Source organism: Oncorhynchus kisutch, unplaced genomic scaffold (assembly GCF_002021735.2).
Source record: "Oncorhynchus kisutch isolate 150728-3 unplaced genomic scaffold, Okis_V2 scaffold3584, whole genome shotgun sequence".
In the NCBI taxonomy this organism is placed as follows: Eukaryota; Metazoa; Chordata; class Actinopteri; order Salmoniformes; family Salmonidae; genus Oncorhynchus; species Oncorhynchus kisutch.
In genome coordinates, this window is record NW_022265529.1 from 342631 (window position 1) to 356645 (window position 14015).

Consider the following 14015-nt stretch of genomic DNA (forward strand, 5'->3'; position numbering starts at 1 on the left):
AAAATGTGCACATAATTGAATGGAAACATACATTTGTGTTATTTTGTTGAGAAAGTATTTTTATCAAATAAATGCTTATGATTATTGATTAAAATCACACCATGTAGCTCTGTCCTCAGTCTACATGTAACGGGTTGTAAACCTGTGACAGGGTTGAGTTATTTACTTTATTTATGAGTATTGCATCTAAACAAATTAATAATTGAATATATTATACATTATATATTGTTTATATTCACTTATAACACATGCTGTAATGTCGGTGGCTGAGGGCCGTTATGTCAGCGATGCACAGGAGCTTTACAAAGGCCTCCATGAGACAATCACGTCAGTGAAGCTGTTCTGTGTGAAGAGTGCAGATGTTGAACGTGCGATGGAGATGATGCTAAGGGCCGTTATGTCTCTCACAGTTGAAGTGTACCTACGGTGAGTAGAGTGGGGACCTCTGAGGGATGATCCTGTCTAGACTTGGCATCAGAGAGTATATGAGCTCTATGGTTGTTGACTATATCCCCAAAGTGAGAGACTAACAAGTCATTGAAATAGAAAGGAAGGTTACCTAACAGAACCCTGATTCTATGATATTCACCAGGTTAACTAACAGAACCCTGGTTCTATGATATTCACCAGGTTACCTAACAGAACCCTGATTCTATGATATTCACCAGGTTACCTAACAGAACCCTGGTTCTATGATATTCACCAGGTTACCTAACAGAACCCTGATTCTATGATATTCACCAGGTTACCTAACAGAACCCTGATTCTATGATATTCACCAGGTTACCTAACAGAACCCTGATTCTATGATATTCACCAGGTTACCTTTCACACATGGAAGACAAACGTACTTAGATGTGAAGACGGGAGAGACTATGGCCCTATATAGGAAGTGGAGTCGTCTGCTATTAGCTGTTGCTTGACAGATATTGTTTGATTGGATCTCCCTAGACTCTGCCCCTAACGAGGCTTATAATATCATAGAACAGGGGTTATGTTAGGTAACCTTAAGTTACATGTCCTACTATGCTAATGTCTCTGTATTAAATTGCCCATAACTTTAACACTGGCAGAGATCCTGGAACTAATATACCCTTAAAGTATATTATATTCAACAATATATTTAAAAAATTGAAACATTTATATTTTCTATATTAATAAATGAATGTAAGAATGTATGAATGAAATCAAAATACAAGTGAAATGCTTACAGTGAAATACTTACTGACAAGCCCTTAATTAACCAACAATGCAGTTTATAAGCCCTTAATTAACCAACAATGCAGTTTATAAGCCCTTAATTAACCAACAATGCCGTTTTAAGAAAAATAAGTGTTATGTATGAAAATACAAATAATTTATATTAAAGAGCAGCAGTAAAATAACAGCAGCGAGGCTGTATACAAGGTATTACCGGTACAGAGTCAATGTGGAGGCTGTATACAAGGTATTACCGGTACAGAGTCAATGTGGAGGCCATATACAAGGTATTACCGGTACAGAGTCAATGTAGAGGCTATATACAGGAGGTACCAGTACAGAGTCAATGTGGAGGCTGTATACAAGGTATTACCGGTACAGAGTCAATGTAGAGGCTATATACAGGAGGTACCAGTACAGAGTCAATGTGGAGGCCATATACAGGAGGTACCAGAACAAAGTCAATGTGGAGGCTATATACAGGAGGTACCAGAACAGAGTCAATGTGGAGGCTATATACAGGTATCACCGGAACAGAGTCAATGTGGAGGCTTTATACAGGTATTACCGGTACAGAGTCAATGTGGAGGCTATATACAGGAGGTACCAGAACAGAGTCAATGTGGAGGCTATATACAGGAGGTACCGGAACAGAGTCAATGTGGAGGGTATATACAGGAGGTACCGGTACAGAGTCAATGTGCGGGGACACAGGTGAGTCGAGGAAAAATACTACTCCTATTACAGATCCAAGTGGTAAAGATTCATATGACATCCATTGTTGGAGGACTGTAGCATCTAATGATGAAACATGTAGCATCTCCACAGAGGAGCTCTGTCATGATTGTAGCAGGTTGCTAACAAGTTACTTATATTAGCTGTGTTGACTATGACGTTACTTTAGCTAATATGGTGACAACGATGTAGGCTGTGTGTAGCAGATATGAAATGGTTGGTTTGGAAAGGTTTTAACTCCTTGTCACCTACAGCTGATGTGTTGTGCATTGACGTCCACAAGTGAAGGGAAAAGGTGAGCGAATTGATGTGAGAGGAAATACAAGGTGGCAGTTGTGAAAGTGAACTGTGTTTACGCATCATCAGGGGTGAATTCATTCAGCTGATTCTGTTGCATTTGCTCTATTGTTTACAGTATGATTTGTATCGTATAGAGCGTGGCTTTATGGGAAAAGTATGGTCACATCTAATAAAAACGAATGTGAAAAATGAACAGAGTATTAACACAAATGTGTTTTAACACACTACCTATTCGTAGAAGTATTTATTCATCATCCACATATTCATTTTAAGCTTCTACGTCTGTGTACAGGAAAATATTATTTGTAAGACGTAAGAGAAAATATATCTGTTTATTGTTAAATTATCATGACGTTCTTTCCAACACAAAAAGTGTAGTACCTATTGTTTCCAAACTGCGTTACCCACTCCAGTCAGCAGATGGCGATGGGCGTCTTTCAGGTTATGCTTCTTGCGTGACGTATAATGGACTGGACGGGACGCTTCTTCAAGAACAACAAGGCGTCAACTCTTTCAACCACCTCGGTAGCCTGCTAGACAACATAAAACTGAAAGATTGATTCTTTAGACCATGTTATTGTACATGAGCTAATCTCAGTGTTTTAGACTAATTTCGGTTGACGTATCTACTGGTGAACTGTAACCTAATGTTCTTGTTAAATTTGCAAACTTGTTAAAGATTGATACTGAGGTTAGCACTAGGCTAGTCGCTAATGCTAGCTAGCTAGCTAACATCCCTGACCATGAGCTCACTGAACTACTCCTCCCTTGCTAATGAAGAGGAGGTCTGCTTTACGGAGAAAGAATCTTTCAGAATGAAAAAGGAGGAAGAGGAGGCTGTTATAGTGAAAGAAGAGAAAGAACATTTTAGAGAGGAAGAGGATGCTGTCTTAATAAACGTGAAGGAGGAAGACGTTTTGGGAGTGAAAAAGGAGGAGACAGAAGATCCGATTGACACCAGTGAGTACTGTCTTAAAAACAGGGACACAAACTATGCAGTTGTTGAACTAATGTGGGGTTTTTAATGGGCATTCTTACTGTAGGAATTGTTAAATGGTCGATCTGCCATTGGTTCATATACTTTTGGGACTTTTCAATTAGATGTATTGAATTCTCCATGTGGTCGACATTAAAGTTCCCCTCATCTAGTATAACAGTCTTTTAAAATTCAATATTGGTGCATATGTTCTACTTAAAATATCAAAAAAGGCACCCATTTTGTGGAACAACCCTTTTACATTTGCATCACAAATATTTTTTTAGGAAATCAAGATGAAAGTGGCCATTTTAGGCTCTTTTTAGACATATTCATGCCTCATGTAAGACTCTGTGATTGCAATAGAAGATCATACGTTTACCATCTGTTTGATGGTCTCATTCACACAGGAGAGAGACATGACTATGGTGGATCCTCTGGGGAGCCTCAACAACATCCTGATGCAGACGAGGCAGAGAAGAGCCTCTCCAGATCAGCACACCAGATGGTACAGCTTGGTCTGGTCTAGCATTCAGCTTGCTTTATCGACTTGGGCTGGGTTTCTGTAGAGCACTTTATGACAACAGTGACATCAGCATCCATAATGATGTGTGTCTGTGTCCCCTCTTTATGGTTACCAGGACAATGCTAGCCCTTCCTCTCTCCCAGAGTCCCTGTATCGTGCCTCTCCCAGTAGCGCCTTACTGCTGGGTATGAAGAGGTTGTCTGTGCTGCTGGTGGACTTCAGGAAAACAACGGGGCTGAGTGGAACTGTGAGAGGAGGAGAAGAGATGAAAGGATCAGATTTCACTCATCAAAGTAAGTGCTGTAGTTTAGTTTGAACAAATATAATAGATCTGCCCACTGGTATCTGTTACCAGGACAACCAGTGGAGTTATGTTAGTTGACAGGAAGATAGACTGGTGGATATAGATGTTATGAATATCATAACAATGAAAAAGGATTCTGCCAATCAAAAGAGAGAAACCAATAGACCATATAAAACCTTGATGAAAGTCAGCTTTAGAGAGAAACCAATAGACCATATAAAACCTTGATGAAAGTTAGCTTTAGAGAGAACATTTCAAGATGATCCAATGTAAGGTGCTTGTTTTACAAAAACTTATCCTTAAAACATTATGGATATTACATTGCCTGTCCCAGTCAATCCCCCTATCTTTACAAGACTGTTGAACAGGCAAACTAAACTCTAGACACTGTTAATTAATGAACTAATACTGAGGAAAGCTGTGATCAGGCTTATAGGGAAGGACATTCAATAAACACATCACTTAAAAATGACTGATTGGCTGAGAGAAATTGATGACGATAAAAATATTGTTTAGGCTGTTGTGTTAGACTTCAGTGCAGCTTTTGACATTATCGATCGTAGTCTGCTGCTGAAAAAAAACGTATGGCTTTACACCCCCTGCTATATTGTGGATAAAGAGTTAAAAAAAAAAGCTAACCTTTATTTAACTAGGCAAGTCGGTTAAGAACAAATTCTTATTTTCAACGACGGCCTAGGACTGCCTTGTTCAGGGGCAGAACGACAGAGTTTTACCTTGTCATCTCGGGGATAAGATCCAGCAACCTTTTGGTTACTGGGCTACCGCTCTAACCACTAGGCTACCTGCCGCCCCAGAGCTACCTGTCTAACAGAACACAGAGAATGTTCTTTAATGGAAGCCTGTACAACACAATCAATGTAGAATCAGGAATTCCACGGGGCAACGGTTTGGTACCTACCTTTTTCAATCTTTACCAACGACATGCCAATGACATTTGAGTAAAGCCAGTGTGTCTGTATGCGGATGACTCAACACTGTACACGTCAGCTACCATGGAAACTGAAATGACAGCAACACTTACAAAGAGCTGCAGTGAGTTTCAGAATGGGTGGCAAGGAATAAGTTAGTCCTAAATATTTCAGATTACCTTAAATTACATGGCCTACTATGCTAATTCTGTAGCGGTATTGTTAGAGGGGGGTAAAGATAAAGTTTTGTTGGTGTGCCAGGCAGGTATGAACCCTAGTTATTAAAGTTAGTTGAATAGAATCCCTGTCCAGCTGCAAAACGTGACTAGTGACGTGTTTTGTGACAAAATTGCATATTTGAGAGTGGCCTTTTATTTTCCCCAGCACAAGGTGCACCTGTGTAATAATCAAGCTGTTCAATCAGCTTCTTGATATTCCACACCTGTCAAGTTGATGGATTATCTTGGCAGAGAATAAATGTTAACTAACTAATGTTAACTAACAGGGATGTAAAACATTATTGTAGTGTTGCGTTTATAATTTGTTTATTGTAGTTACTATCAGTTTTAGGAACATCTTTCTAAATATTTCACTTTATTTTTTACTTTACCCAAAATATGACATCAGCGATAGTAAAAATGTTGAAAATCTGTGAACGTCTAAATAAGAAAACAGCAGGTGTCGAACCCTTTCAACAACGGGGAGATTTTACTGATGTGCTTTGTGTCTTCAACGTAAAAACAAGTTTTGGACTTCCACTTAATGACTTATTTACTGTTGTGTTTAAGGAAGTGTGTACAGTCGTGGCCAAAAGTTTTGAGAATAACACAAAAGTTAATTTTCACCAAATCTGCTGCCTCAGTTTGTATGATGGCAATTTGCATATACTCCAGAATGTTATGAAGAGTGTTCAGATGAGTTGCAATTAATTGCAAAGTCCCTATTTTAACTGAATCTCCCCCAAAACTGGAAGCTTCAAAAGGAGGGTGGTGCTTGGAATCATTGTTCTTCATATGTTACCCACGGTTAACTGCAAGGAAACACGTGCCGTCATCATTGCTTTGCACAAAACGGGCTTCACAGGCAAGGATATAGCTGCCAGTAAGATTGCACCAAAATCAACCACTTCTCATCATCAAGAACTTCAAGGAGAGCGGTTCAATTGTTGTGAAGAAGGCTTGTTGATTCAGGTGTGGGATCGGGGCACCACCAGTACAGAGCTCAGGAATGGCAGCAGGCAGGTGTGAGTGCATCTGCACGCATAGTGAAGCAAAGACTTTTGGTGTCAAGAAGGACAGCAAAGAAGCCACTTCTCTCCAGGAAAAACATCAGGGACAGATTGATATTCTGCAAAAGTTACATGGATTGGACTGCTGAGGACTGGGGTATTCATGTGTGGGGTTGCTTCTCAGCCAAGGGTGTGTGCTCACTCACAATGTTGGAACACAGCCATTAATAAAGAATGGTACCGACACATCCTCCAAGAGCAACTTCTCCCAACCATCCAGGTACAGTTCGGTGACAAACAATGCCTTTTCCAGCATGATGGAGCACCTTGCCATAAGGCAAAAGTGATAACAAAGTGATTATTATGCAAGAATGGGCTGCCATCGGTCAGGATGTGGCCCAGAAGTTAATTGACAGCATGGCAGTGCGGATTGCAGAGGTCTTGAAAAAGAAGGGTCAACACTGCAAATATTGACACTGCATCAACTTAATATCATTGTAAATAAAATCATTTGACACTTATGAAATGCTTGTAATTATACTTCAGCATTCCATAGTAACATCTGACAAAAATATCTAAAGACACTGAAGCAGCAAACTTTGTGGAAATTAATATTTTTCATTGTCAAAACTTTTGGCCACTACTGTAGGTCTCATTCTGTATCATACAGCTATGAAAGTTATATATTTAGAACTACCTGCTCGATTGGAATCCAGTGACGTCTGTGTCTTGAGTGTCCTAGAACTGTTTAGTTTTTTGTGTTCTGACGAAAACAGAATGAATAAATAAGTAGTGTAAACATTGTCAGTAATTACCAGGAAACTCTACAACATTTGTATTAAAATCACACTGAGATTGTTAAAACTGGCCTTAGGGATCTGATTAGGATTTACCCTCGTAGCAAGGCCGTTTTATCATGTGGAGGTTTCATTCGGGTCTCTATTTAAAAAAAACACTGTCTTTGTCAGGAGAAAGACCAGATTCAGAGGAACCAGAGCCAGGGACGTCTAAACCAGCAAGACGACACCAGTGTTCCCACTGTGGAAAGGGTTGTAACCACTTATGTGAGCTGAAACAACATGAGAGAATACACACCGGGGAGAAGCCATACCACTGCTCCCAGTGTGGAAAGAGTTTTAACCAGAAAGGAAACCTGAAAACTCATGAGAGAATACACATAAGGGGGAAGCCTTACCGCTGCATGCAGTGTGGAAAGAGTTTTCGCCATAAAGGAAACCTGAAAGCTCATGAGAAAATGCACACAGGGGAGAAGCCTTACCACTGCTCCCATTGTGGAAAGCGTTTTAACGATCTGGGAAAGCTGGAACGGCACGAGAGAATACACAGAGGGGAGAAGCCTTACCACTGCTCCCAGTGTGGAAAGGGTTGTAACGATTTGGGGAAGCTGAAACGGCATGAGAGAATACACACAGGGGAGAAGCCTTACCACTGCTCCCACTGTGGAAAGCGTTTTAACGATTTGTGGAAGGTGAAACAACATGAGAGAATACACACAGGGGAGAAGCCTTACCACTGCTCCCACTGTGGAAAGTGTTTCAACCAGTCAGGGGAGCTGAAACGGCATGAGAGAATGCACACAGGGGAGGAGCCTTACCACTGCTCCCAGTGTGGTAAGGGTTGTAACGATTTGGGGAAGCTGAAACGACATCAGAGAATACACACAGGGGAGAAGCCTTACCACTGCTCGCAATGTGAAAAGATGTATAGTGAGAAAGGTCACCTGAAAGCTCACGAGAAAATTCACACAGGGGAGAAGCCATACCAATGCTCCCAGTGTGGAAAGCGTTTCACCTGGGCAGGGGATCTGAAAAAACACGAAAGAATACACACAGGGGAGAAGCCTTACCCCTGCTCCCAGTGTGGCAAGTGTTTCAACGGGACAGGGGATCTGAAAAAACACGAAAGAATACACACAGGGGAGAAGCCTTACCCCTGCTCCCAGTGTGGCAAGTGTTTTAACCAGTTAGGGGCCCTGAAACAGCACAAGAGGATACACACAGGGGAGAAGCTTTACCATTGCTCCCAGTGTGGCAAGTGTTTTAACCAGTTAGGGACCCTGAAACAGCACAAGATAATACACACAGGGGAGATGCATTACCACTCCTCCCAGGGCGCAAAGCTTTTGCCCGTTTAGGAAGCCTGAAAGAGACACAGAGGAGAAGGCTTACAGAAGGTTAGATTTTGGGAAAACATATTACTCATAACAATCACTTAAATGTCATTAGAGAATCCACACAGGAGAGAGAAATTACTTCTCTTAGCATATATTGATATTTCACATCTCATTGACTCACAACTCATCAGAGAACATACACAGTGCTCCCATTGTCTTATATTGTTGACTGATAATGTGTTTACCTGTTTTTACCAGATGAAATTGCTTCTTCCAATTATTGAGTAACAAGTACCTGTTAAGAAACTGACTGTTAGAAATGTTAAGGCTCCATGGATTGATGAGGAATTTAAAAACTGTATGTTTGAAAGAGTTGGGGCAAAAGGAGTGGCTAATAAGTCTGGCTGCACATCTGTACTGCAAATTGAGAAATTATGTGACCAAACTCAACAAAAATAATAAACGTATTAAGAAGCCAAGATCAATGATATAAAGAATGATGGAAAAAAACATCATGAAAGAAAAGCAGTGCAAGTATTGAAAAATTGTTATCGATCAATAATGACAAACCTCCTGGCATTGACAACTTAGATGGAAAGCTACTGAGGACAGTAGCTGACTCTATAGCCACTCCTATCTGACATATTTTTAACATGAGCCTAGAGGAAAGTCTTTGTCCTCAGGCCTGGAGGGAAGCCAAATTAATCCACTACCCAAGAGTGGTAAAGCGGCCTTTACTGGTTCTGCCAGCTCTACCTCATGATGGGTATAGGGGAAATGTTAGTATCATGTAGTAGCCTAAACCTATCGCTGTTACATTGAACAGGGTGAATGGAATATGAATGACAGTCATCTGATATGCTGTAATAGAAATAAGGCCATGAATCAACAAATTGTCCTGCCTCAACTGAAACGGCACTGACAGCCACTGTTTCGATGGTGGGCCATTCTTGGGAAACTGTTGAGCTGTAAAAACCCAGCAAAGGTTTTCTTGACACAAACCTTTACCACTCTAAAGGCCGCTTTACCACTCTCAAGAGTGGTAAAGCGGCCTTTACTGGTTCTGCCAGCTCTTAGCAAACTGTTGGAAAAAATTGTTTTTGAACAAATACAATGCTATATATTTCTGGAAATGAACAAATGAACAACAGACTTTCAGCATGTTTATAGAGACGGGCACTCAACATGTACTGCACTAACACAAATGACTGATGATTGGTTGAGAGAAATGGATAACAAGAAGATTGTGGGAGCTCTATTGTTAGATTTCAGTGCAGCCTTTGATATTATTGACCATAACCTGTTGTTTAAGAATGTTTGGTCTATGGCTTGGATTCAGAGCTATCGATCTAATAGAACTCTGAGGGGTTTTAATGGAAGCTTCTCTAATGTCAAACATATGAAATGTGATGTACCGCAGGGCAGTTCTCTAGGCCCTCTACTCTTTTCTATTTTTACCAATGGCCTGCCACTGGCATTAAACAAAGCATGTGTGTCCATTTATGCTGATGATTCAACTATATAAGCACCAGCAACCATAGCTAATGAAGTCACTGAAACCCTTAACAAATAGTTGCATTCTGTTTTGGAATGCATGGCCAGTAATAATCTGGTACTGAACATCTCTAAAACTTAGAGCGTTGTATTTGGTACAAATCATTCCTTAAGTTCTAGACCTCAGCTGAATCTAGTAATGAATTGTGTGGCTGTTGAACAACTTGAGGAGACTAAATTACTTGGCATTACCTTAGATTGTAAACTGTCATGGTCAAAACATATAGATTCAATGGTTGTAAAGCTGGGGAGAGGTCTAGCCATAATAAAGAGATGCTCTGCTTTTTTGACACTAATCTCCACAAAGCAAGTTCTGCAGGCTCTAGTTTAGTCTAATCTTGATTATTGTCCAGTCGTGTGGTCCAGTGCTGCAAGGAAATACCTAGTAAAGCTGCAGCTGGCCCAGAACAGAGCGGCTGTCACGCCCTGGCCATAGAGAAGCTTTTATTCCCTATTTTGGTTAGGCCAGGGTGTGACTAGGGTGGGCATTCTATGTTCTTTTTCTGTGTTTTTGTATTTCTTTGTTTTTGGCCGAGTGTGGTTCCCAATCGGAGGCAGCTGTCTATCGTTGTCTCTAATTGTGAATCATACTTAGGCAGCCTTTTTCCACCTGTGTTTTTTTGGGTAGTTGTTTTCTGTATAGTTGATTTGCCTTACAGAACTGTTCGTTCTTCTCTTTGTTATTTTGTTTGAATGTTTTTCAAATGACTTGTAGGTTTAGGTAATCAGTAAAGGGGACATCTTAAATATTACAATGACCCTTTCAAAGACAGACATCCTCTGGACCTCCCCCTATAACTATTTTTAAAAGGGTAAAAATGCTCTGTTTTCTATAGCATTAAGGTCAGGGCGTTGTTATGCCCACTCCAATACCTTGACTTTGTTGTCCTTAAGCCATTTTGCCACAACTTTGGAAGTATGCTTGGCATCATTGTCCATTTGAAAGACCCATTTACGACCAAGCTTTAACTTCCTGACTGATGTCTTGAGATGTTGCTTCAATATATTCACATAATTTTCACCAATAATGCCATCTATTTTGTGAAGTGCCCCAGTCCTTCCTGCAGTGAAGAACCCCCACAACGTGATGTTGCCACCTGTGTGCTTCACGGTTGGGATTGTGTTCTTCGGCTTGCAAGCATCCCCCTTTTTCCTCCGATCATAACGATGGTCATTATGGCCAAACAGTTCTATTTTTGTTTCATCAGACCAGAGGATGCCTACAGGCATTTGGAAATCGCTCCCAAGGATGAACCAGACTTGTGGAGGTCTACCATTTTTTTCTGAGATCTTGGCAGATTTTTATTTATTTTCCCATGATGTCAAGTAAAGAGGCACTGAGTTTCAAGGTAGGTCTTGAAATACATACACAGGTGCTCTTCCAATTGACTAAAATGATGTCAATTAGCCTATCAGAAGCTATAGACATAATTTTCTGGAATTTTCCAAGGCTGTTTAAAGGCACAGTCAATTTAGTGTATGTAAACTTCTGACCCACTGGGATTGTGTAATAATCTGTCTGTAAACAATTGTTGGAAAAATGAATTGTGTCATTAACACAGATGTCCTAACCGACTTGCCAAAACTATAGTTTGTTAACAAGACATTTGTAGAGTGGTTGAAAAATGAGTTTTAATGACTCCAACCTAAGTGTATGTAATCTTTAGCTTCAACTGTAAATACTGTATCCTTCACTATCTATTCTTCACTATATATTGCATCTTAGCTGCTGTGTTTCTGCTCATCCATGTTTTCTACTTCTATATTTCCCATTCCTTTACTGGATTATGTGTATTAGGTTTAGTTGTGGAATTTGTTAGATATTATCTGTTTGATACTGCTGTACTGTCGGATCTAGAAGCATAAGCATTTCACTACACTCACAATAACACCTGCTAACCATGTGCATGTGACCAATAACATCTGCTAACCATGTGTATGTGACCAATAACATCTGCTAACCATGTGTATGTGGCCAATAACATCTGCTAACCATGTGTATGTGACCAATAACATCTGCTAACCATGTGCATGTGACCAATAACATCTGCTAACCATGTGTATGTGACCAATAACATCTGCTAACCATGTGTATGTGACCAATAACATCTGCTAACCATGTGTATGTGACCAATAACATCTACTAACCCTGTGTATGTGACCAATAACATCTGCTAACCATGTGTATGTGACCAATAACATCTACTAACCCTGTGTATGTGACCAATAACATCTACTAACCCTGTGTATGTGACCAATAACATCTGCTAACCATGTGTATGTGACCAATAACATCTGCTAACCATGTGTATGTGACCAATAACATCTACTAACCCTGTGTATGTGACCAATAACATCTGCTAACCATGTGTATGTGACCAATAACATCTGCTAACCATGTATATGTGACCAATAACATCTGCTAACCATGTGTATGTGACCAATAACATCTGCTAACCCTGTGTATGTGACCAATAACATCTGCTAACCATGTGTATGTGACCAATAACATCTGCTAACCATGTGTATGTGACCAATAACATCTGCTAACTATGTATATGTGAACAATAACATCTGCTAACCATATGTATGTGACCAATAACATTTGATTTGAACAAAACAAATCCATGTGATGAAGTTTGATCAATGTGGAAAACGGATTGGATTTGTAAAAATCCATCTACATAAGGTATTTGTATTAATTTTCACACAACTGGTAACCAGCTACTGGTGACATTTTGTGTTTCTTGTTTTCCTGTTGAATTCCCATGTACTGAGTGAAAAATGCAAGTTGAATGGGTTTCCATTGCATTTTCAACTCTACTGATGGTTTTGAAAAACCGTTGAGTTATATAGCAAAAGTCCTCTTGTCCCGTGCACTGTAGCCAACAGCTCAAAGATACAGTGCTGGTAGGCTACCGACATGATGAGATTATTATGGATAAGAGCGACATTATTTTATTTGTCAAATGGCAACCAAGCATCAATCATCATCATGTCACCAGAAGACCCTCAAAATGTATTGGAAAGGAGCATCAAGCTCATCACGTGCACTTTCACCACCCTGTGAAGTTCATCATTTATTTACTCTGTAGCCTAATAAACTGCATGGGTTCCGAAGTCGTAGTGGGAGGACCACACAATATATCATCGCGTGACTCCAAGTTAACTAAGACATTATCGTTATAAAATCAATATTTGCGCATAAAGGATTAATACCGCCAATTCTCGTTTATACATTTTTACTGACACAAAAAGACCCCACCATGTCAAACGAAGTAACAAATCGTCTGTCGGCATTTATAAAAGTATACAGGCATATCCTGTTTCCATCAGCCCGGTCATGACTTTGGAAATGGTTGGATCAATATCCACCTTCATGATATGGATGAAGCCTGATTTGGAATGTCTGAGTAGTTCTATCTGATGTCATAATACACTCCTCTGATAATCAAGTGATGTTCACATGTGATGCATTTGCTCCATTGTTTACATTTACTCTGATGATGTATGCAGATGTGTGCAGAGGGTCCCTGGTTCGCTCCCGGGTATGGGCGAGGGGATGGTCTAAAGTTATACTGTTACATAGGCAGTTAGCTGCTTAGCCGCACAGCTCGCTATCGCAGCTCGCTAACACAGCTCATATCAACAAAGTCAAAATGGACTCCAGGCATGGTAGTGGCAGCAGTGCACAACAACCACTGTTTACCCGAGCTTCCTGGGTGAAAAATAATTTGGCTATATAAAGAGGGCACGACAAAACCTATTCCCCCTCAGGAGACTGAAAAGGTTTGGCATGGGTCCTCAGATCACAATGCAGGGCCAGACAGATTACCAGGAGGTGTACTCCATGCTGGAAAATATTGACACTTTGGGCCCAATTTGGACATTTTCACTTAGGGGTGTACTCACGGTTTCGACATGAATGGCTGTGTGTTGAGTTATTTTGAGGGGACAGCAAATTTACACTGTTATACAAGCTGTACACTCACTACTTTACATTGTAGCAAAGTGTAATTTATTCAGTGTTGTCACATGAAAAGATATACTTAAATATTTACAAAAATGTGAGGGGTGTACTCACAAAATCATACAATGTGATTTTCTGGATTTCTGTTTTAGATTCCGT

The 14015-nt window shown here is 40.2% G+C and overlaps 1 protein-coding gene across 1 annotated transcript in view; it reads left to right on the forward strand.

Annotated features, from left to right (window-relative positions):
• LOC109877169 (zinc finger protein 721-like) overlaps nucleotides 1–14015 on the forward strand; it is a 58681-nt gene that overhangs the window by 36588 nt on the left and 8078 nt on the right. Inside the window, exon 8 of the mRNA XM_031820687.1 lies at nucleotides 7247–8347. Coding sequence (XP_031676547.1) covers nucleotides 7247–8347 — 1101 coding nt within the window. The remainder of the gene's footprint in view (nucleotides 1–7246; nucleotides 8348–14015) is intronic.